We start from the raw sequence: 24773 nt of genomic DNA on the forward strand, positions 1-24773 counted from the left end.
GCAGCGTGCTGAGCCGATTTTTTAAAAACTCCGTAAAATTAGGAGAATGAATGTTAACTGAACCAACGCGAGTCTTGAAGAGACACGTGTGTGTGTGTGTGTGTGTGCGCGCGCGCCCGCGCCTGCAACATCCTTACTACTTCAGGAGTCTACGGCTGCCTCTGTCTTCTGTCGGCCGTGACAACGTGTTTGTGACCGGAACCTTTGTGACGCTATGTGGACAGAGTGCGGAGCCGAGAAGAATAGAGCGTTGCGCTGTACGGCAACCGGGGGAACGGATCTTCTTTGCTTCGAGTTCGCGAGCAAACATGTTGCCTTCCCTTCAGGAGTCCGTAGACGGAGATGAGAGAGAGCTGGAGAGCAGCGAGGAGGGAGGCGGCTTGCCCGAGGAACCGAAACCGGAGCGTAGCAGCAACAGTTACCACTGCTTGTACGGCTACCGAGGCTCCGGGTAAGAGAGCGGCGGCTGCCCCACCGGGCCCCTACAGGGCTTTCTTCTGCTCTGTGTTTCCAGCCTGAACCACAAAAGGCTGCTGGTCTCTCTTACCAATCCTTCATCGAGCTTTATGATAATCCAGCCTTTCCGAATCTGGGGGTCTTGGATGAATTCATTCCCGCAGTCCCACCCCGTTGGCTGAGAGCGATGGGGCTTGTTTCCCTCTGGGGTTCACTAGATTAAATGGTTGGTAACAGTAAAAATGGTTGATCGAATAAATCCAACAATTGCTTTAGTCCAGTTTCTAGTTTCCATCTGTGATCATGTAGAAGGTTATGTCTGCTCATGAAATCTAGCCTCGATTTTCCTCCCCAGGGGCATTGGTTTTCCTTCAAAGGACTATTATGCATAAAGGTAAAGGTTCCCCCGCACACGCATGCTAGTCATTTCCGACTCTAGGGGCCGGTGCTTATCTCCGTTTCAAAGCCGAAGAGTGTCCGAGGACGTCTCCGTGGTCATGTGGCCGGCATGACTAGACGCCAAAGGCGTACGGACCGCTGTTACCTTCCCACCGGAGTGGTCCCTATTTTTCTACTTGCATTTTTACGTGCTTTCGAACTGCTAGGTTGGCAGAAGCTGGGACGAGTAACAGGCGCTCACTCTGCTACGCGGCACTCGGGATTCGACCCGCCAAACTGCCGACCTTCTGATCGACAAGCTCAGCGTCCTAGGGCCTGCAATACTTGCTTACGTTGTGGATCCATCTTGTTGTAGGTCTCTTTCGTGGATGCTTTTTATCAAGTGGGACCCATTCTATGACTGCCTTGGTCCACCTGCCTTCATTTCTTCTTGCTGTCTGACCAGCCCATTTCCATTTCAATTCTTTTACTCTCTTGATGATATCGTATACTTTTGTTTGTTCTCTAATGATCCATGTGCAGGTTTTTGTATCTTGTAATGTTGGAAACATGCGGAAGAGGCCTTCATCCTGCAGTGGATTGACAGTGACTAAAATGATGGTGATGATGCAAATGAGAGCCAGTTTGCTGTAATATAGTGGTTAAGGCTTCAGGCTAGAAACTGGGAGATCGTTAATTCTAGTCCCATTTTAGATACAAAGCCAGATAGGTGACCTTGGACCAGTCCCTATCGCTAAGCTCTAGGAAGCAAGCAATGGCAAACCACTTCTGAAAAACCTTGCCAACAAAACTGCAGGGACTTGTCCAGGCGGTCTTCAAAAATCAGGCACAATTAACAGGGGAAAAAACTGCTACTAAAGGAGGTCTGTCAACCGATGAATTTATCTAATGAATTTTACAATGTTGGTCGTACATTGGAGCTATTGTGTCTTGGGCTGTCAAACTCTTCTGGGTTGTTCAGCGGGCTGTTCAAAATAAGGTGCCATTCGCCCATTGTGAATCCAAAGTACTCCTAGAGTTGCCGATTCAATTCCCAGAAATCCCAGTCTGCTCTTCCCAGTCCAGGTTTTCATTCCCTCTCCCTTAGAACAATGATAGTAATCATGATAGGTGTTCGAGTTTTCTATAACCACATGCATTTTGTCTTGACATTCCTAATTACTTTGACTTTTTCAGATTTCACCAAGGAACAGGCAGTGATGTTGGGAGTCCAAACAAATCATCAGCTGAAACACCTTCAGATGACTTCAGGTAAATGAACTTGGCAGAATGATTTTGCGTGCTGTACCTTGGATTGTTATAATAGAGGGGCATGTGCATATTACTTGTTCCCATTTTTAATTGTTACCAAACATGTAACTGGATGCATTATGAATGCACAAGTGAATTCTTTTTGGATCTGATTTAAGGCTGTGCTTTTGTTCTAATTTCTAAATAGGTTGAGGGCCAATTATCTGAGGAGTTCCCTAGCTCAGTGTAAACTGTTTGTTTAAGGTTAGCTGGGGTATCTTGACAAAGATTTCTTACTTTCCTAGGCCAATTTGTCAAGCATGTGGAATTGCACTCATATCCCATTCGTTCTATAATGAGATGGTAGAAGCAATAATGATGTGACAAACATCTCAGAAGGGACAACCCCCCCCCCCAGTTTTTAGGGAGGAGGAAGAGATGTACTTTCAGATTAACAAGATTCTGATGATATCACCTTACAATAAAATTGTAGCTACTACAGGTAGTTCTTGACTTTCAGCTGTTCATTTAGTGACCGTTCAAAGTTACAACGGCACTGAAAAAAAGTGACTTGTGACCATTTTTATGACCTTTGCATCATCCCCATGGTCACATGATCAAAATTCAGACACTTGACAGCTGACTCATATTTATGACGATTGCAGTGTCCCAGAGTCACATGATAGCCTTTTGAGACTTTCTGATAAAACAAAGTCAATGGAGAAGCCAGATTCACTTAACTACCTTATTACTAACGGTAATACGGTTACTAGCGATTCATTTAACTGTGGCAAGAAAGATCGTAACTGGGACAAAACTCACTTAACAAATGTCTCACTTAGTAACATAAATTTGGGGTCCAATTGTGGTTGTAAGTCGAGGACTACCTGTACTTCTGGGTGTGCTTCTTACCTGGAATTCCTCAGAAGGCTGACTAGAGAGGGAGCCGTCTGAGATGTTTGCCATGCCCATGTTGCTTCTTTGGGCTAAGCTGCCTCTTATCTGACTGTTGTCACTTCTGCATCTCTTCCTCTTTCCGTCTTCTAACGGTTTATTTATGAATCTAAGTCCAGCCCACCTTAAATTCTGTTGACTCTTATCTATCACCAATTTGTTGTGACCATTAGTAATTCAGATTCTTGTGGAGAAGAACATTAGCATACAATTAACCTATATTCATTTGAACTGCCTGGACGTCTTATTTCCTGCGCTTGACAAATAAATATAAAAAGTATGAGAGCTCATTAATATATATTTTTATGTATTTCCCAGCCTGGAGGAAATTTGTCGACATTCTAAGAACAGATACTTCAAAAGAAGCCAACTAATTTTATTGCTATTACAAATGGAACTCCTGTTCCTAGTATGAGCAGTGAATAAGGGTATTATAGAAAGGGTGGGGGGAGGAGACCAAATCTAGGAAAATTTAGCTGAGAAGTTTATGCTTTCGTTCCTGTCTGTTATTCATGCACATCGAAACACATGGAGTTATACTGAAATATAACTGAAGCGTGCAACTTTGTGGCTCTTGGTTTTATTACAAGGAGTGTTTTGATTGTTTATTTAAATGGGACATACCTGGAATTTCATACTAAACTGGAAGTGGTATCTTTTTCTTTGAAAGTTTGACAATTATTCTCAAGTATTAAGGACTGGTCTTTGTAGCTCTCTAAACTAAATAGATACAATGAAAGCTCTATCTTACCTAGTCATGTTTTTTTTAATTTCCTTTATGAAGCCTTTCATTGGTGAACACTAATTTACCAGCTGAAGCTGAGATGGAATTGCGCTGTTTGATTGCCAAGCATCTTAACAAAGGAGCTTTGTTTGAGGGGATGGGCAATGTTGTAACCGTCGAGTTGAGGTAAGGCTGTAGATGTGGACTGAGACTTCCAGTGATATCAAGCAATTTTAATTAATTGTAGATTTCTTAATAAATTAGCGATACTTTTTTTTTTTACTAAATTGTGTGTAAACGAAACGGGAAGGTCGTTTTAAGTTTTGTTTTACGAGTCAAAGATTGAACAGTGCTATTTCTGAATTGCCTCATCCTTGTCAGGCATTTGAAGTGTTGGTTGCAGAACAAAATAAAACAAGCTCTTCTCCCTCCCAGCTCAGAAAGCTCTTCTGCCTTTTAGAGTGGCTTTCTGAGCCTGATCCTGCGGTGTTTTTAATATCGGTCCAACTAAACTTAAGTTGTGGAAATTACAGGTAGTCCCAGACGTACGACCACAACTGAGCGCCAAATTTCTGTTGCTAACCGAGATCGTTGTTAAGTGAGCTTTCCCGATTTTATGGCCCTTCTTGCCACAGTTGTTAAGTGAATCACTGCAGTTGTTAAGTTAGTAACACAATTGATAAGTGAATCTGTCTCCCCCCATTGACTTTGGTCAGAAAGTCTCAAAGGGTGATCACATGACCCCAGGATACTGCAACCATCATAAATATGACTCAGTTGCCAAGCATGTGAATTTGATCATGTGACCACGGGGGTGCTATAGTGGTCGTAAGCATGATAAAACAGTCATTAGACACTTTTTTCAGTGCCGTAACTTTGTGCACTAAATGCACTGCTGTAAGTTAACTGTTTTTATTCATATACATACTCATTATCTAAGCTCTTAATAACTGTAAAATTAAGGGTTTCAAGAGCTTAAGCTTACAAAAGACAATATGCATATACTCTGAATTCTGAACGATAAACTTCATCTCACTATTATTCAATGAATGTTCTCTTCATCAATGAAACTAGGTAGAATAAGCTTATACTGAACTCTGATAGTGAGCTAGGTGCCTGGCAATATATTTAATGTTTACATTTAATGGGAGTGTGAATACATATACCACTGAAAGGGCTATAGCCCTTTGGAGGGAGGGGGTTGACTTTTGTGTATCATTACATAAATGTAGGATCTAGTGCAAGGGTCTTCAAACTTGGCCCTTTTATGACTTGTGGACTTCAACTCCCAGAATTCCTCAGCCAGCATGCCTAGCTGAGGAATTCTGGGAGTTAAAGTCCACAAGTCATAAAAGGGCCAAGTTTGAAGACGCCCCTGATCTAGTGACTCTAAGGGCTTGTAATCACCACACATGTAGCACTACAAGTAGTTAAGGCAACTTCTGGTCCTCTAGAGGGTGCTGCACTAAAACTCTGAGCATTTTGCTCACTGGCTGTGCTGGCTGGTATTGAGGGGAATCGGGGATTAATATTTTAGCAACACCCAATGGAAGATGGCAGGTTTCCCAACTAGGAAGTACAAGAGTGTCCGTTAATTGTTGCATCACACTGCCAGGCAGGCAGAGGACTGTTGCATCAGAATTGTGTAGATGTTTCCTCATGTTGTAATACTTCAGGATGGGGATGGGGGGCTGCAGTGCTCAAGGCTACAACTCAGTCTCCCAGTCAACCATAGGCGGTCAGTGCTCAAACGGGCAAAATGAAAATATTTTCTGCAGTTTTTACAGAAATTAGGGTGGGCTAAAAATGGAAACAAGAGTAGGTGGTTTCTGGCAGGCACACCCACTCTTATCGGGGAAAAAAGTCGAAATTGCAGTTTCAAACGAAGAGCCCTCCCTTTCTTTCCTTAAAAAAAAGAAGTGCTGAGTTGTTTTGCCACCAAAATGGGTGCTGCGGTGTTAGAAATGGGATGCTGAAATTTACAGGTTGCCCACCCTTGCTGTACAGCTCTGTTTAAAAGGAACTCCCAATTTAATGGGGCTATTGCCAGGTTAATGAGCTACTATATATGTGATTAAAGCCTAAATCAATTTTGAAGTATTGCCTGTTGCGTGCTCTTTGCGGGTTTTTTTTGGAAGAGCTGAACTTATTAAGAATAGCACAGCTAATACTGGTGCCTGATCATCCTTGAAAAGCTAAGGAGGGTCAGAAAGAGATAGGACTTGGATCCTGAACAACCAGGCACTGCTAAGCTAGAGATGAGTCAGGGAATTGGAAGGCAAGAGCAAATTACATTCATAGTACTGTCGAGAAAACAAGAACTCATCCGGCAGAAATAGTCTTCAAGAGTATTTTTCCTTTTGCTTTCCTAAGAATATTTAACAGTATTTAATTCATCTGATCAGTTTAATGACCATTTCATCCCTTTAAAAGGCACATATTGAGTTTGGTTGGAAAACTTGTAAATGGAATGAAGGGTCCCAGCGGAAATTATCAGCAGACTCTGCTACCCACCCTACATTTCTTCCTTGGTACTAGAATACTAGACAAGGGAGCCATGAATTCCTCATCTCGTCTATGTCTGTTTTAATTACTCTTCCATTCATACCATTCTTTGATCCGCTGAATTCTTAAAAAGCAGGCTAAAGGGCAGGAATAATCTCTTCCAGGGACTAGATCTAGCCAGAGAAATGCTAAATGACAACTCCACCAAACTCATTGAGAGTTAGCAATTTTTGGTTTCTAAAACACTCATTTTGGCTATGTTTTATCTTTATTTAATCCATTTCATGTTTATAGACTACAGGTAGTCCTTGACCTGTGACCACAGTCGAGCCCAAAATTTACGTTGCTTACTAAGGGAGGTAGTTTTATCAAATGGGTTTTGTTCCATTTTGCAACTTTTTTTGCCACAGTTCTTAAGCAAATCACTAAAGTTGTTAAGTGAATCACACGGTCATTAAGCGAATCCGGCTTCCCCCATTGACTTGGCTAGTCTGAAGCCAGCTGAGAAGGTTACCAAGGGTGATCACATGACCCCCGGGGATGCTGCGACTGTTATAAACACTTGCCGGTTGCCAAGCAACCAAATGTTGATCACATGACCGTGGAGATGCTGTGATGATCCTGAGTGTGAAAAACGGTGATAAGTTACTTTTCCAGTGCCGTTATAACTTCGAACAGTCACTAAACGAATGCTTGTAAGTTGAGGGCCACCTGTACACAGGAATAGCAGGCGAGTGATTTGGCTTCCCATTCACCGGCACTGGTCTGAGGGAAAGTAGGTAGAATCAAGAGGTTGACGGAAATATGAAGCAAAGTGTATTGACTGGAGTTAACAACCTGTGTAGATTCTTGCCTCTGGAGGTTGATTCCGATTGAATTAAAATAAGGGCTTCATTTGTAATGAGGTCGATGAACAGGTAAACCGCAGTGCGAAATAAATACAGCGTTAAACTGATGTGGTGCAACCACCCTGTGATTAATTCAGTATTCCAGAAACTCGAGTTGGTTGTTATTACTGCCTGTTCCAGCCAGAAAAATGTGCAGAAGGAGCTGATCCTGAATCGAGGGAGAGTCCCTTGGAGTATGTTATCTGTTTTTTGGGAGGCTCAGAGAAGGGGCTTGAACTATATCCTTTTACTCTGTTTCTGTCTGGGTTAAAATGGGGATGAAGTAGGAAAGTCCTCTTTTTTTTAAAAAAAAATCCCATTGTTCTGATTTTTCTCTTCAGTTAGGCCAGAGTTCATACGCATTCCCCAATAATTTTTTTTAGATTTCTGAGAATATCAGTTATACCCTCCTTATCGTTTCGTAAGGGCCTAAAGACATGGCTGTGCCAGTCGCTTTGGGGCCCCAGTGGGGGAACAGCGCAATGGAGGTGGTTGATTGAGTAATAATGGATCCCACCCACCTCACCCCCCCCTCCCCATTGGATTTTAACATTTTATGTCTTAACTAAGATGTATCTGTAAGCCGCCCACAGTTACCCGATGGTTAGATGGGCAGCCAATAAAATTTACAAATAAATAAATAATATCTGGGTGTTTAAAATATCTTTAACAGACGTGCAGCACGTCAATTATAAAACCAGTTAAAGATTAGGCAGAACTGAAGCATTATTTCCTTAAAAGTGATATACATTCAGACTGGAGCTTGATGGATACATTCAAGACGTGAAGGCTTGCTTAGATTCAAAGGTAAGTCTTGATGAATACATTTGAACTCCATACATTTGAATGATTTCTTCAGTTTTTCTCTTCCCCCCTCCCCCCTCTTTAACAAGATGGAAAACGGTTTGTCAGACTGAGATGCCTGAAGTTATTTTGAGTTCCCTGTGAAGATCTCTAATCAAGAGTTGCTTATCTAGGATAGTGAAGGCTAGCTGAGGAAGACGAGTTCACTTTCATGATCCTCAATCACTTAAGGATTGATTAAAGAAGCCTTATCTCACTTCCCAGGCATTGGGGTGCTCTAGGCCTGTTTTCTGTGCATCTCGGTAGTAGAGTAGGAAAGGGACCTGGCATTTCCAAGTTACTTTGAAAGAAACTAGATTCTGTTTCAAGTTCAAGACAGAAAATTGTTTGCTACCTTGTAGTTGGAAGAGAAGCAGGCTAATCTGACCGTTGATTCTCCTGCATCTCTTTGTGGTTTCCAGTATTATCTGCATGGTGTCCCTCTAGAGTGTTCATGTTGCTGGAGAATTGAAAAATTGGCCTTGCAAGAATTTTGCTTAGCGTTTATAGTTGTTCTGTGGGAATCAAGCTCTTTATGAGTGTGATCACGTGTAGAACCTCAAGACTGTCATACTTCTTACTATCTCTGTGAAAATACTGGGCATCATTCAAGCTATGGAGTGCTGTGTCACCCACATGCCACCAACAGCCGTGGTGATGCAGTGGTTAGATTGCAGTATTGCAGGCTGACTCTGCCGACTGTCAGCAGTTTGATCCTGACCGGCTCAAGGTTGATTCAGCCTTTCATCCTTCTGAGGTTGGTAAAAGGAGGACCCAGATTGTTGGGGGGCAATATGTCGACTGTAAATCGCTTAGAAAGCGCTATAAAGCACTGTGAAGTAGTATATAAATCTAAGTGCTATTGCTATTGACGCTTTGACACCCAACATACCGAGATATCTCTTAGTTTTGAATGTGTCACTTCTGAATGCTGCTAATAGAGTTCTGCTCTCTAAAGAGACATCTTGAAAGAAGTATCTATACTACTTTGCAGATTACTTAGGGGCATGTAGGGAAATTCAAATGTTGTCTTTACAATAGCTTGGCATCCCTTATTTGCCTTTGCCTAGTAGAGTTGCCTTGTCTTTGTACTGTGGGCTGGTGCTGGCACAAGGAATTGCTGGGGAATAATTCAGGCTTGAAAGCCTCAATAAAGACTCCTAACACTCACGGGGTGTGTGTGAATGTGTTTGTGTGTTTGTCCTGAGCTTGCGTTAATGGAGTTTAGCTTACTGTGATTCACCACAAACGCTTTTAGCTTCTCTGGAAGTTTCAAGAATAATTTGTAAAATAGTACAGGAGGACTATAGCTGTTAAAAGACAGACTACGGAGGAGGGACTCTACTGCTTGTATGAGCTTAATGCAGCTGTTTGGATAAGCTATTATGCTGCTACTTCTCACTCACTTTCTTGATTCAAGGTAGCAAATTAGCCCCATGGGAAATTTTGTAGGCTCTGGAATGGGGAATGGCTGAAAAGTAATCAACACTTTCAAAAGAAACTGTCCCGAGCTGTTTCACTGTGAAGTCCCCTTTACAGTCACATATCCTGTAGATGATCAACTGTTATTTTAATTGGATGCAGCAAAGCAACCTGGAGACCTGCATTAAGCCGCTCCTGAGTACTTGGTTTGAGGATTTGGTGTGCCCTATTCAGAGGGTGGTGAAGCTTTTCCGGGAGAAACTTGCCTTTGTGTTACATGCTGTGAGTACCATACAAAGTTCACTCTTCTTGGATCTTTCTTGGGCTTTTGTTTGGGTTTCTTGCTCAATGAGTTGCCTTGTTTATTAGTGGCTTTAGCTGCAACTTTTGTGAGAGTCAAAGTGTATACAATAAGACTTCACTACTTCAGACAATCTTTAATTGTGCATCATGTCACCTAGTGTGTGCCTCTTTCTTGGAAATTTTTACCAGGCACGGTGAGAGTGGGGAGATACACACTAGATGACATGATGTGCTAGTTGCTGTCCTTACATTGTTCTTTCTTTACCTTCAGGACAGCAGCAACAGCATAGCAGTAGAACTATACTGCAAGGGGCTGTTGGTGGGAAGTGTTCATGGCTTAAACAATTTGGTCAGAAGGAAGGTTTTGACAGCTTGAATAACATTACTGCAGCTGGAATTGAGTTACATGTTTTTAAATATATACATTTCAATTATGCTTGGAGGGGGCTCTTGGCTCAAAGAGTTTGAAAAACAGTTTCTCTGCAGATGAGAGAGAGAGAGAGAGAGAGGAGAGAGAGAGAGAGAGAGAGAGAGAGAGAGAGAGTGAGTAAAATAGGTAGGATGCCAGAAATGTCTTCTTTCAACAGAGTTTGACTGTTCTTGATGTGTTGGCCTTTGAGTCAGTGCTGACGCTTGGTGATAGTCTGGATAAATTCCTGCAGTTTTCTTGACAAGATTTTGGAAGTGGTTTGCCATTGTCTTCTCCCTAGAGCTGAGAGAGTGACTGGCCCAAGGCTACCTTCATGCCTAAGGTGGGACTAGAACTCCCAACTTTAACTACTACACCAAACTGGCTCTAGTTCAGGGGTAGGCAACCTCGGCTCTTTTATGACTCATGGACTTCAACTCCCAGAATTCCTGAGTCAGCATGGCTGGTTCAGGAATTCTGGGTATTGAAGTCCACAAGTCATAAAAGAGCCAAGGTTGCCTACCCCTGCTCTAGTTTATCAAGATTTGATGTCAAGTTCCTGCTTGATCAGGAAGCCCTCTGGCCTTTGCTCAAAGCTGTTTGAAAATAAAATGGAGGCCGGGGAGAAGTTTACATACGCGGATAGTCCTTGACTTAACAATCATTCATTTAGTTCCAAGTTACAACCACACTGAAAAAAGTGACTTGTGACCAGTTTTCACACTACAATCGTAGCAGCGTCTCCACAGTCACGCGATCAAAATTCGAATGCTTGGCAACTGGCATGCATTCGTGACCGTTGCAGTGTCCCAGGGTCACTTTTTGCCACCACCTGACAAGCCACGTCAACGGGGAAGCCAGATTCACTTAACAACCCTGTTAATACTTAACGACTGCAGCGATTTTTTAACAACCGTGGCAAAAAAAGGTCGTAAAATGGGGCTAAATTCACTTCACAATTGCTTTGCTTAGCAACACGAAATTTTGGGCTAAATTGTGGTTGTAAGTCGAGGACTAACCTGTACATTCTGAGGGGTCGGGAAAATGAATGGACAAAAAAAACGAACTGACAAGATGTTCCACTGACACCTGTTGAAAATGAAATTGCTGGTTGATAACAGCATAACCCTTTACATCTGCTTGGCAATAAAGCCAAGTGTTTCCTGAGACAGATGAAGAGTATAGAATTGCAGTCTAAGGCTATGTCATTGTACCAAGTGGTGACACTGGCTCTGCTCTTTCAAGGCTCTGAGTTGCAGTCCTGTTGAAGTGAATGGATCTGAAGAAAAGACAGAGAAGGATATTAACAGGTAAGCAAAGGTCCCTCAGGATGATATTTCTCAGGGGCTCCCTTGCTCCTTTTGAGATGACTGCTTAATGGAACTTGACTCTTGACTCTACATCCTGGAAATCTGTTTACGTTCTTTTCCAGGTTCCTTCGAGCAGCAAGTCTTCAAGATCTGGTCAGGGAAACTATGATGACATCCTCATGCACAGCTGCAGCAACAGAGGAGCAATGCAAATCAGTGGTGATTGACTTGAATGGGCCACAGCTTTGCTTCCACAGTGCAGGTAAACTTACAAAGGAGATACAAAGTAGTAGTAGTAGTAGTAATATAATAATAATAATAATAATAATAATAATAATAATAATAATAATAATGATGATGATGATGATGATGATGATGATGAAGAAGAAGAAGAAGAAGAAGAAGAAGAAGAAGAAGAAGAAGAAGAAGAAGAAGAAGAAGAAGAAGAAGAAGAAGAAGAAGACGTTGGAGGGGACCTTGGAGAGACCTCCTACTCAGGCAGGAAACCCTATACCATTTCAGACAAATGGCTGTCCAGTCTCTTCTTAAAAACTTCCAGTGTTGGAGCATCCACCGCTTCTGGAGCCAGATTGTTCCACTAGTTAATTGTTCTAACTGTCTCTCCTTAGTTTCTCCTTAGTTCTAGGTTGCTTCTCTCCTTGGTCAGTTTCCATCCGTTGCTTCTTGTCCTGCCTTCAGGCGCTTTAGAGAATAGCTTGCCTCCCTCTTTGTGGCAGCCCCTGAGATATTGGAACACTGCTATCGTGTCCCCCCTCGCCCTTCTCTTCATTAATTCCAGCAACCGTTGCTTATATGTTTTAGCCTCCAGTCCACTCCACTTCTAGCATCTGAGTGGTGCTCAGTAACAAGAGCACAAGGAATGTTGAGAGGCTGGTGTTATTTTAAACCTTTCTACAAAGACAGTTGTTTAAGGCAGACAATCCTATTTGAGTCTAGCCTTACCGTAGTGTAGCCTTCCTCTTGCATTCATCTAATATACTCAAATATAGCAAGTTGATTCCCAGATTTGGAAGACTTATCACCATGGACCAATACAGAGATTTTGATTGGGTCATGCATGTAATTTGCTTTGCTTTTTTGCTTCATTTAAAGAAGCCCCGAGCAAATCCAAAAGGTGATCCTTTGGGAAAACGGTACTTTTCTTTCTTTCCTTCTCTCTCTTGAAAGAAAGAAAGAAAGAAAGAATTCTGAAAGGTCACTTTCAGTTTTTTTCTTGGTCTTTATGACATGCTTCAGATTCATGGTAACATTATGCAGCGACAGCTGAAAGCTGCAATTTGGGGTCCCTCCAGAGGCTTAAAACTTTCAAATCCAAAAATTGCCAGATAGCAATTCCTAGAGAGGAATGGAAATCTGACACGTGTTTTAAGTCATCAGTTTGAAGAAGGCTGGCCTAGAAAATCGTATCTTCAGCATCTCTTCAAACGCACTGCTGTTCTGCTAAAGCCTTGATGGCATTTTATCTTAACTAAGCAATTAAGAACAACTCTCTTGATCCAAGCTAGAAGCTCATTGTTACTGAGGGTTTTTTTTTCACCCAAAGGCTTCTATAAAACTCAGAAACAGCCTCTTTATGCTGTTGGGCCTTAAAAAATATATATATAAGGATAAGGGCTTTTTTAAAAAAAATTATGTGTCATCAAATTTTTTTCAGCTCCTAATGACCACATAGACTTTCCCCATCCCAACCTGGTATTGGCCCCCAATGGTACACTCATGGCTGCTGTAACTGAGTCCATCCACCTTAATTATTAGAGTTTTATCCCACCTTCATTCTTTTTTATAAATAACTCAAGGCACCAAACATACCTAATGATCCATCCTCCTCCTATCTTCCCCCTCAACAACCACCCTGGGAGTTGGGTTGGACTGAGAGAGAGGAACTGGTCCAAAGTCACCCAGCTGGTTTTCAGTGCTAAGATGGAACTAGAACTCACAGTCTCCTAGTTTCTAGCCTGGTGCTTGAATCACGAGACCACGTTGGCTTTCAAACCTTGCTGCTGGTCCTCCCCTTCTTTTTACTTCCACCTTTCCCAACACCAGAACCTTTTCTAGAGAGTAGGGTCTTTCCATAATTACTTTAGATAAGAGTGATCATTTAAATGTTGACGCTTATTTATCTGCAATTGTGCGATTGATGGCCAAAGAGTAGCGTCCTGAGCGGGTGCTACTCTTGAAGCCTCAGGAAACCATAACACTCTCTTCCTTTGTAAGTAGATAAGGAATATCTGTGTCTTGTAGAAAACCCTTTTCAGGTAACTTGGAAGACATTTGTTAATTTACTGCATTGACTGAAATAATAAGATTTTTCTTTCTTCCAACAAATGTCTCAGGAACGAATAGGTTCTGTGAAGATTGGACACAAGCATTTCTGAACGTTTCTGAAGGGGGCAATCCCTTCCTTTTTCGACAAATACTGGAAAACTTTAAATTGAAGGTAACTGTCTGTGCTGGGCACGAACAATGAGAATTGTAGTCCGAATGCATCAGCCGGGGCACTGGATGAGATGGCTGCTATTTGTGATCTTTAGAAATAGTGGTAGATGAAACCTTTCATGTACTATTGCTTGTTTTAAGTCTCATGGATTTCCCAACCCACAAATTATAATCTATTTTAGACAAAGAACTGGGTTTAAATTAATCTCCAGTAGAAACCAGTGGCAAAGTTTGTGTTGTTCTAATACTCCCCGATTGCTTCTTTACCAGACGCTCATGCCGAGACACAACAATTGTGGCTCAAGTATATTTGTTCTAAAGCAGTCCTGTGTTATAAAGGGTGGCTTTTGCCTGCCTGATTTGATGCAGCCCCAACAACAGCCATGCAGTGTAGGAGCACGTAATATTATTTATTTATTTATTTAGCATAAGGCATACAGGTAGTCCTCGACTTACAACAGTTCATTCAGTGACTGTTTGAAGTTACAGTGGCACTTAAGAACATGACTTACGACCATTTTTTGCAGCATCCCCATGTTGATGTGATCCAAATTCAGATGCTTGGCAGCTGGCTTCTATGGCGGTCGCGGTGTCTTTGGGGGTCATCCCCTTTTGCGACCTCCTGCCGTACAAAATCAATGGGGAAGCCCAGATTCACTTAACAGCCGTGTTCCTAACTTAACAAGTGCAGCGACTCGCTTAACAACATTGGGAAAACAGGTTGGGAAAAAACGGGGCAAAATTCACTTAAACTGCCTCGCTTAACGATGGAAATTTTGGGCTCGATTGCCGTTGTAAGTCGAGGATCAACCATAGAGCCCACGGGCAGCAGTAATAAAATTGTACAGAAGGAGCACATAATACTGTGGCACACGTACGACGGGAATAGGTAGTCAGTTTTGTAAGGCTTGAGGGATTCAAAAACATTTCAGTTATAGATTACATTTTAAATGACATTGATTCATAAGAGTCGAATAAGTGTTCTATTTGTTATCTAGGCCATTTACCCAGTTAAACGTTTGTTAGTTGGAGCATGTCTGCTTTTCCTCCTGTGTAAGCTGGTTTAGTTTAAAGATGGGACGTTCTTCCTGCTAAACTTATCGTTTCCTGCTCCTAATTCCTGTATATTAACGTGTTGTGCATGCAGGAGGTGCAGGAGTTTATATTGGGTGTCCAAAGAACCACCGTACGTGTACAGCACATCTATTGGCAGTGGACAGCAGCAGCCTGTCCTGACTGCCATGCAGGGGGAATTCACCCACCCTTCTTGCCCGGCAGACTGTGTGCAACTGCCTTTATCCGAGCGAGACTGTCAAGGAAGAGAGTGTGTGGACCAGGGTTTCTATGTAGGTTTTCTCCGCTGCATCAGGACACCGGTGTACATGTTGGCTGCTCTCTTTCCAGGCCATACAGGACATCAACAACCTGAAGCGGTTCATCCGGCAGGCAGAAATGAGCCATTACGCTTTGTTCAAATGCTACCTGTTTCTGAAGAACTGTGGCAGCGGAGATGTGCTCTTGAAGATTGTCAAAGTAGAATATGCAGAAATGCAGGAAGCCAGGAATGTCATCAGTGTGCTGGAAGAATTCACGAGAGACCAGCTTGGAGCTTAAACCCTCCTCGTGAACCGAGGGTTGGCTTGTACAGTACCAAATCGGCGTGCCTCCATGTAGGATCACAGACCTTGAGCATGCAGGCCATTTTTTTGTGTTAAATCATGTGTACTTATACCGTGGAGAGTTGCACTCAGTCCCAGCTCCTCACAAGGACACAAACATGTGGTCCAAAAGGAAAACCCCTCCCATAGCATCTTCTGTGAGGTGGAGTGAAATTGGTATTTGTTGGCATGGGAACAAGCTGAATATTCAAGTGTTCACTCTCCTCCCTGCTTTCTCTGGTCTGTCTGGCTTGTAAAACCACCGTCACTTGAGGTCCAGAGTGGTTTTAGGCTTTCCTTATAAATCGCAGTCAAAAGCAGGATCAATCCATAGTTTGCAATCCTTACATGTTAGGTTGCAACTTTCAATAAGAGCCAGCTGCTCTAGACGAAGAACAATGGGGTTGAGCTAGACTTCAGCACAGTGTGGATCCAGGCTATACTTCTGGGAGACAAAAGAAGGTTAAGTGGTTTTGTCAGCACTAGTCACTTGGGTGGAAGGGGGTGTCAGTGTAGCTGTCCAAATGGCTTTTGAGTGGATACATGTACAGTTCTTGGCTAGCTAAAAGCAGCATAGTTGCACGTCTGGATCAAGCATATGGATTTGCTCCCATTCTCTCTTGCTGTTATACGCACGCACGCACACAAACATACAAATCTCATCCCAGCAACAAGCTATTTACCTTAAAGCAGGGCAGCTGAACCTGGAGCGCCAAATAAATTTACACACTGGTCAAATTAATTATTAATTATTTATATTTGTACTTGTAAAACCTGACCCCATTTTTACAAGTTGTAGATAATGGGGTTTTGGTGAGGTATGCTTATATCAACCACTCACTGGGGGGGGGGAGGACAGAAGAAAGCTGAACGGTACATCCGAAATAAAATCTCTGCACAAAATTGTTCATGGAAAACTATAAGTACACAATAGAAAAATATAATGTGACATTTCTTACATCATGCTGCTTTGCACGTACACTCTTTGCTTGAATAGCCCTTGATGGGAAAAGCACGTTCTATTCAGCATATTTTTAAGGCAGAGTCACTTCATTTGGTGCTTTAACAATAAGCCATGGAGGAGGATATTAACTGTGTAGGAAAATAAAGGTTCGTACTTCTTGCATTTGCTAATTCAGGGGACATTGTGGGGCAGTGGAATTTGGTGAACATTGATGCATTTTTGCTGCATAGATTCAGTCTGTAAAATTCTGTGAGCTCTGATTTGCATTCTGCTTGGAGAGGCTCAGAAAGCTTTCTTTAATGCGGAACTGTTGAGTAATTAGGGTATTAAATGCATTCACCTTCAAGCAAGGTTGGCTTTGTTCCTGTTTCTGTTCATTGCTGCACTGAAAGATTGAAGGTATCTCTTGTACCGCTTGTTCTGAACACAGGAAAGGTGGTTCCTAATAAGCAGGGGTAGTGTTGGACTTGAATTTTGGGCTCAAAGTGCACTCAGTGGGGTGGGGGGTGGGGATGTTGGATGACCAGCCCAATTCTGATTCAGGGCCCAGTTCAGTAGCATGAGGAAGAGAGTTCCCAAAGTCTTAAAGGATTTTGAATACAGTTTGAGATAAAGTCTTATTTAATAAGGCCATAGTTTGAGATTATTAAACTGAATCTTTAGCCCTAAATGCTTACCATTTAATTATTTGTAGAAAGCGGTATCTTTTTTTAAAAAAAAATGCAGATATGAATCACCCAGGAAATAGATCATCTAGCATGGTAATAAATCCCTACGTGCTGTGAAAAATGTGAAGTCTAAGGAGACATACAGAGGTGAAGACCACAATTGAATGGAACAGTTACAGAGCCAGCAAAATTCACATGAATTGGCAGAGAAGAAAGGAGCCAGCCGGCAACTGGAAAAAAGTAGATTGGGTGTTCTCAGACTAGGTGGTTACCACTACTGATTCTTCCTTAAAAGATTTTTTTTTTGAATGGAAGGAAAATTGATACAGGCAGTCCTCGACTTAACGACCACAACTGGAGCCAGAATTTCCATCGTTAAGTGAGCCACACCCAATGTGATTACCTTTTTTGCCACGGTTCCTAAGTGAGTCACTGCTGCTGTTAGTGAATCGTGGTTTTTTTAAGCAAATCTGGCTTCTCCAATTGACTGCTTGCCAAAAACCAAACGATCCAATACAAGCACCTGAATTTTCACCGCGTGACCATGAGGAGGCTGCAATTGTCCTAAGGGCAAGGGCCAGTCGTAAGTCACTTTCTTCAGGGCCATTGTAACTTTAAACTTGCTACATGAATGGTTGTAAGTTGCTTGTACTTCTGATGGAAGAACAGAGCTACAAGAGAATATTACTGGGATGTTGGGTAAACCTGATGGCGTTTACACAATTAATGCTTTATATGGGACCGTTCAAAAGAATGAGGAAATCACTGCAATGTTCCTCTCTCATATCTTCAATATCTTTTGAATTTAGAACATCATAAATGTCTTCCTACAGCTCCAGGATTACGTTAGCCATCTAGACAAAATCAAGAAATGACACCCAGAACGGTTCCCCCCCTGCCCCCTCCCTATGTGCAACATCTGTAAATTCTCAGCCAGCATGACCGAGAACTAATGTTCCTAGGAGACATTCACGCTGAAAGGCTGATGTGGGTATGTAGTTGGGGTACATGGCTGCCAGCAAATCCCCCTTGTCAAATTAGGGGAAAAAACTGCCCCAGTGTCTTTTTCCCCACCAACTTCCATTCTTTGTCCCTTCCTGTCCAGAGTCCTGGCATTTAAATAGCAGAAAACCAGTCTGAAGAGCTTTTAGGGTCATTTCCTGAGATAAGCTGCTCTGCCATTACTTCCGTGTACATGATATATTTTAAATGCATTTGACACTGATAGCTATTATTTAAGAATAAGCTGTGAACATTGAAACTGTTGATTAACATTAACACCTTAAAACAGTTCACTGCTTCAGACCTAAAGAGAAGAAATATTGATCTCCTGTGTTTGTGATATTTTCCTTGTTAAACCAGTTACCCAAGATGTTCGAATCAGACTAAAGTAGTGGCAGGAGACCAGATATTTGGGCCTACAGCTCCTGCTCACTATGCTTTTCGGGGGAGCCAATGAGGCTGGGAAACCAACATGTGAAGAGTAACTGGTTTCTCCTTCACCTAATTTAAACAGTGGTTCATAGCACAGATCAGAACCAAGACGTATTTGTTTTGTTTCTTGCCTTTGACCATCTGGTTTGTTAAAAAAAACTTGCTGATTGGAATGTTTTGCTATTATTTGAAGATACAGAATTTGTTCATATGGCACAAAACCATTGATTTCTGACCAGAATCAGATCTAGTCTGTTTCCAATACTAAATACACACTAAATTCTCTGGTCATCACATCTGTACCGCAAAAGGGCACCAAATTATAATTTATAGAGAAGGCAGCTGTGTAATCTTTTCCTGCCTTCCTTTAAGAAACAAAAACAACACCCGCTTTCATTTTCTTTGACTAGTTAAAAAGCAGGCTGAACCAAAACACTGGAAGATGTACAGTATATAGAAAAAGGATTAAGCTCTCTCATCCATACCTTTCTTCTGACAAATTGTACTCTTGATTGTTCCTGTTCAGTTGCTTTTAAAACTGCATTACGATTCTTCATTACGAAAGAAACGAGCTTATCTGATTTTACACTTTCTGCTTCTCAGCCAATCATGCAAAACTTAGTTGAAGATGAAACTACACCCCCATTGATATTTTTAATCTCTCTTTTTGATAGCAATGCAATGGTTTAAAATGTGTATGTCAGGGAAGTTATCAGAGATTCTGAGCAGAGCAGAAACTGCTGTGAAAATGCTAGGAAGGAGTACAGGATGCAAAAACTATCTGTGCCAGCCCAATTCTGTAAACTAGCCAGAATATTTGGACCTAAGGGGAAAATATTTCACTCACTGAAACAACAATACTCTCGAATGCAAGTTTAACTCCAAAGTTCTTCCACCTTGGGATACTGGAAGAGTGAAATAGTAAAGTTGTCTCAGAATAGATAGGTGAGTGGAAGGAAGGCTGGAAAGCCGGATTTGTATATTATATTGAGAACCTTTACACTATATATCACGTTGTGGAAGAAAGCAGTGTTGTCCCTGGATCATGATGGAGTGCCTATTGTAAGGTAAGAAATGTGTTAATAGTCAGAAAACAGATTTCTTCTCTAATCATTGCTTCTATCAATGCAGACCTGGATTATATTGGAAATTCCATTTGCTGTCAAATTAAGGACTGATTTCTTAAAAGACGAGGTCATTTGACAGGATGCTGTTTTCCTACAGGCAGACCGTGTGCATCACCTTTACTTCACTTTTGTAGGTCAAAGTAAGGAAAGATAAAGCCAGATTTGAATTGAGTTGGTGACTTTATGGATCTTTCCATACTGATCCTGAGCAGTCATACAGAAGTGGTTTGCTATTGTCCTCTTCAAAAGACGGGCCGTCATTGTTTTTAAGTGCACAGAATGACCTACAACCTTGGTATCTCCTGCCAATATCTTGTTCCTGTTTTGCCCAGATCAGCCACATGCTACCACATAGCTGGGCAACATGTCATAAATATGCTGCAATCTGGTATATGTGGAGAGAAGCTATACATGAATGCAAGCACAGCTGACTTTCAAGTGAATACGTGGGGATCAGAGAGAAGGGGAGAAGTCTGACAATGCTTCCAAACACAATTTCTTCCCAGTTTCAAATTCTCTATCCATTCACCTGAATGTCTGAACAAGATATTGTGACAAGTCAGTTTTCAGTTCTTTATCAAATGACCCATCAGACTGACATTATTAAGCGATCCTTTAGGGTTTCTGCAGGATTTCATTCTCCTTCTGATTCATGAACTTTATTTCTAGGGTTCCTGACGTATGGTATGGTTGAGCAAAGATGTGGAGTTGATATGGAACTGTGCTGTCATCTCTCGTTAAAAGGCCTTGCTACCTGCTTTCATAAAAACTTATATGCTCCCCAAGGGAAGAGAGTAGCATCAAGGTTGGCATTATTTATTCCAAAATATTTTGGATTCGGTGGCTTTTTCTACAAAAGAGCAGCTTGCGAGAGATGTAAAAACTCTGCACGTGAAGTGTCAACATCCTCCCAAAGCCAACGATTCGGATTGTGCATTTGCAAAAGCTCTTTGAGGTTAAAACTGTACTGCTTTAATATTAAAAGTCATCCTGTCAAGCTTTTGTTTTGTTCAGTGACCTTTTCCCTTTAAATTATTTTTGCAAACGTTTTTGATACTTTGATCCCTCTCTCAAATGCCTTCCTGCTTGGCAGTGGCGTAGCGTGGGGGGTGCAGGGGGGGCCGGCCGCACCGGGCGCAACATCTGGGGGGGCGCGCTTGCACTGAGCTGCTCAGGGAGCCCCAAGGGCTGCACAGAGTTGGCTTGGCTCCGCTCTCGAGCTGCTCTTTCTTGCAAAGCGAAATGAGTCCGGCAGGTGAGATGGGCGGCCACATAAACTGAATAAAATAAATAGAAGCGGCCAACTCTCCGCCCAGGCTCAGGCCAACCGCAAGCGCCCCGCAGGCGCCTTGGCAGGTTTGGCCGAGCGAAGACGGACCCGCTGGCCGGCCGGCCTAGCTTCGTGCGCATGCGTGGCTTTATTTAGCGGGGCTCACGTGCGAGCTTGAATGCAGCGGCTCTTGCAGGTCGGAGCCCCGCCCAGCCGCCCTCGAGAGGGACCCGGAAGCATCCCGCATGCGCGCGACTCTTCTTGGAAAGTCTACGCCGCTGCGGGGCGCGTCTTTTCAGCAGTGCCGTGACGTCACCGCCCGCCCGCCCCTCTATTTCCGCTTCCGGTTGCCTTGCCCCGCCCCGGGTGCTGACAACCCACGCTACGCCACTGCTGCTTGGAGAAGCAGATGCTTGACGTTTCAAGCATTTCTCCGCCACGGTGGTCCTGAAGAATAAAATTTGCAACATTTGAGATGTGTAAACGGTCCAAGCAGAATGTACAAGCCAACAATAGAAGCCAGCAGCGGAACGTTCAGAAAAACATATCCCCTTTTTCCTGGGATGATAAAGAATGGTAATTTTGCAGCTGATTCCAAGCTAAATTATGAGGCAGGTCATAGCGGGTAAAGAAATCAATAGGAAGAAGTGACAAAATAATTTAAGAACAAGAAAAATATGTTTTGTCCCTTAATGAAATACTGGCAGTTTAGAAGCATTCTTTCTCCACCCAGGAGTGTACATAGTTGTGTTGATGTGTTAAATCTTTCCAGCATGTTTTCTGTGCAATAAAGCAAGCCTTTGCAAATTTCTGGAATCTGCTTACTGGAATAGTGACCAATAATATTTTTTTAAGCCTTACCTCATTGTTCTTCTGTACAGGTGGTCCTCTACTTACGACCACAATTGAGCTCAAAATTTGTTGCTAAGTGAGGCAGTTGTTAAGTGAATCACTGCAATTGTTAAGTTGTTAAAGGAATCCGGCTTCCCCACTGACTCTGCTTGTCAGAAGGTTGCAAAAGGGGATCGCATGACCCCAGGACACTGCAAGCATCATAAATATGAGTCAGTTGCCAAGTGTCCAAATTTTGATCAAGTGACCACGGGGATGCTGTAAGAGTCATAAGTGTGAAAAATGCTCATAAGTCACTTTTTTCCAGTATTGTTATAACTTTGAATAATCACTAAATGAACTGTTGTAAGTCAACATTATCAAGTGCTTTCAGTTTCCAAAAATGTACAAATAGAAACATCAAATTAGGATTTGCCATGTAAACTCATTTGCAAACCCCTGCGCCAAACCCCAACCCCAAATTAACAAAATGTGACTTCTGTGCTATCTCAACGGGCTATGCCTGAAGACCCGAATAAGACTGAGCGTGATCCCCAGAGTCTCACACAACATGCTAGTGATTTCATTACATACTGAACTTCAAAGTACCTCATCTTATTTAATCTAGGCCAGTGTGTGGCGCAATCCCAGCTGATTTTTCTCTAGGCTAGACAAACAAACAAATGTCCTTCCAGTTCTACTATTATTTGCTTCCTGGCAGCTACGTAGATGTAATTATTTTAAATCCACAGAGAGATTTTTTTTCCACACGAAACCTCCCCCTGTCACAAGGGGTGCATCCCACGAGATTGCATAAATAATTCACTCAGGCTTCCACACCTGTTGAGGTACTACTGTTAAACACATCCCTGATCTGTTGAAGCAATTCTCCCCAGTCTCATGTCCTCAACTATGATGAGACCACAATTCTCAGAATTCCAGGTGAGCAGAGGACTCCTAAACAATAGCAAGTAGTTAAAAGTTCTCTGGATCTCATTGCTGCCATCTTGTTACCTGGATTTCTCAGCTTAAGTTTGGTAGCCCTGAATAAACCAGATACCTTCAACTTTTTCCAGAGATTTTGACAAGGCAAGGGTAAAATGTCAAAATGGTACAGTAGGTGTGACAACTCCACAGAAACTCTGCCTGTTTTTAATGTTCATTGCTGCATGTAAAAAGGAGGCAGGGCTTCGGTCAGGCAGCTGGGCCCTCCATATTGATTTTTTTAAACCATCTGTACAGTGCCAGTATTTTCAGGTGTGTGGATTAAATATACCACACCTAGACTTCAGTTCCTAGAATTCCTTTGGTCCTGCTGAGTCCCAACATATTTAGAGACTGTCAGATGGAGAATGGCTTCAATGAAATACATGTGAAAAATTAACAAAGCATCATTACAATTTTGCTGACTGCATTCACAAGAGGCAAAAAAAAAACAAATCTGTACCTTCCAAACCAAAATTGCTAGAATATTTTGTTCAGGGAGCACATCTACTTCTTCCAAAATTGGTAGATCAAGATCTTGAAAAATACAGAAGACTGCAGCAGAGCTAAACATCAAGAGCATCTAGGTTGTTTAATGGGTTGCGAAATTCTGGAGGAACTCTTATAAAAAGAAGAACATCTAACTATCCTTCTCCAAGGAGCAGATCCTGCTTTAAAATGAACAGAAGGTCCAGAGCCCAAAAGGAAATAATATCATTATTGTAAGATTCGACAGCTTCAAGTAGTATATGATGACTAAAAACCCAGCCACAAAGAATAAAAAAAAATTAAATATGCAGCTGAATTTTATAAGCAGACGAAAGCACCTTCAAATATTTCAGTGTGATTTGGTTGATTCTTTAGCTGAAAACCAGCCTCTGCAAGTAGCCGTGAGTGACGTCTAAAATCAGAATCCTCCATTTATTAATTAATTCCCCAGAAAACTCAACGAATGAGGGAAAGGCTAAAATATTTGGACTTAGAGACTTTGGGCTGCTATAGGGCTACAAAGTGGGTACCAGGCTGGCATGTCATAGATGGCCTCCAAGCCTTTCTTTTGCTCCGCACAACTTACAACCCATTCACTAAAGAAAGGAATACATTTTCCAAATGGACGGAAGATTGTCTGGTGTAATCATATGTAATAGATTACAGCTCCCATCATCTTGAACCAAAGTAATGGCTTTATAGCACAACACATCTGGAGGACACCAGCTAAGGAAAGCTCTTCTGAAAGCTTCTAACTGTGAATGCTGGAAAAGATAAAACCATCAAAATGAGCCTTCACTGCGTGCATGAACATTTCACTCATATGTATTGGGCTAAGCATCCAGGGGGGCTGAATCTTCCTTTGGAGTACAGCACCAAACTGATTATATGAGCAAAGGGCACAAGGTGTGGCTCATAAAGATCATGGTACCTGTAAATCTTCATGCCCAAATACCTTCCAAGCAAGGATCCGTGGATTCATCCTTAATATTCATTTCCCATCAAGCACACATAGTTCTCCCTCAGTGGGTGTCATTCCTGAACTTGGATACATTCCTCTCCTGTCACATTCATTAAAAAAATAAATCCTATGGTTTCAAAAAATTTTGTGTCCATGAAGCTGGAAGATGGGAAGTCATTTCTTTGTCTGTTGTTTAGCCCGAGCATTTAAGGAAGTGGAGGTAGTTTGAGATCCAACAGGCTATAGGCAAAAATGTTCCAGAAGATGGCAAAGAGAACAAACACCACATACATGGAAACGAAGATCCACCACACTGATTGATCTTGGAGTCTCTGCTCGTAGTTCCTTAGAATAACCACGCCAAGGGTGATTCCAACACCCACCCCACCTAGGTGGGCAACAAAACTGGGATGAGGACATGGAGGATAAACAGATGGGTAGAATCTCAGCCATACAGCTCTTCCAAATTCAAAGCTCACTGAAAGAGA

General features: G+C 42.2%; 2 protein-coding genes across 4 annotated transcripts in view; one reads left to right on the forward strand and one right to left on the reverse strand.

The window, feature by feature from the left end:
- The first annotated feature begins 277 nt into the window (after window positions 1–277).
- LOC308662665 (protein Njmu-R1) lies at window positions 278–16871 on the forward strand. The gene is made up of 10 exons (XM_081318745.1): window positions 278–451; window positions 2032–2106; window positions 3824–3949; window positions 7254–7394; window positions 7905–7962; window positions 9583–9702; window positions 11378–11442; window positions 11565–11704; window positions 13797–13900; window positions 15304–16871. Exons 1-10 carry the CDS (start codon window positions 309–311, stop codon window positions 15511–15513), a joined length of 1182 nt encoding a protein of 393 aa, XP_081174871.1. The 5' UTR covers window positions 278–308; the 3' UTR covers window positions 15514–16871.
- Window positions 16872–24491: 7620 nt separating this feature from the next.
- The window catches only part of RHBDL3 (rhomboid like 3), a gene marked incomplete at both ends in the record, with an annotated part of 153493 nt that continues 153211 nt past the window's right edge, over window positions 24492–24773 (reverse strand). For all 3 annotated transcript variants that reach the window (XM_081321695.1, XM_081321694.1, XM_081321696.1), the window contains one exon: window positions 24492–24763. In XM_081321695.1, coding sequence (XP_081177821.1) covers window positions 24492–24763 — 272 coding nt within the window. The remainder of the gene's footprint in view (window positions 24764–24773) is intronic.

The sequence above is a fragment of the Vipera berus genome, assembly GCF_964194415.1.
Source record: "Vipera berus genome assembly, chromosome: 2".
In the NCBI taxonomy this organism is placed as follows: Eukaryota; Metazoa; Chordata; class Lepidosauria; order Squamata; family Viperidae; genus Vipera; species Vipera berus.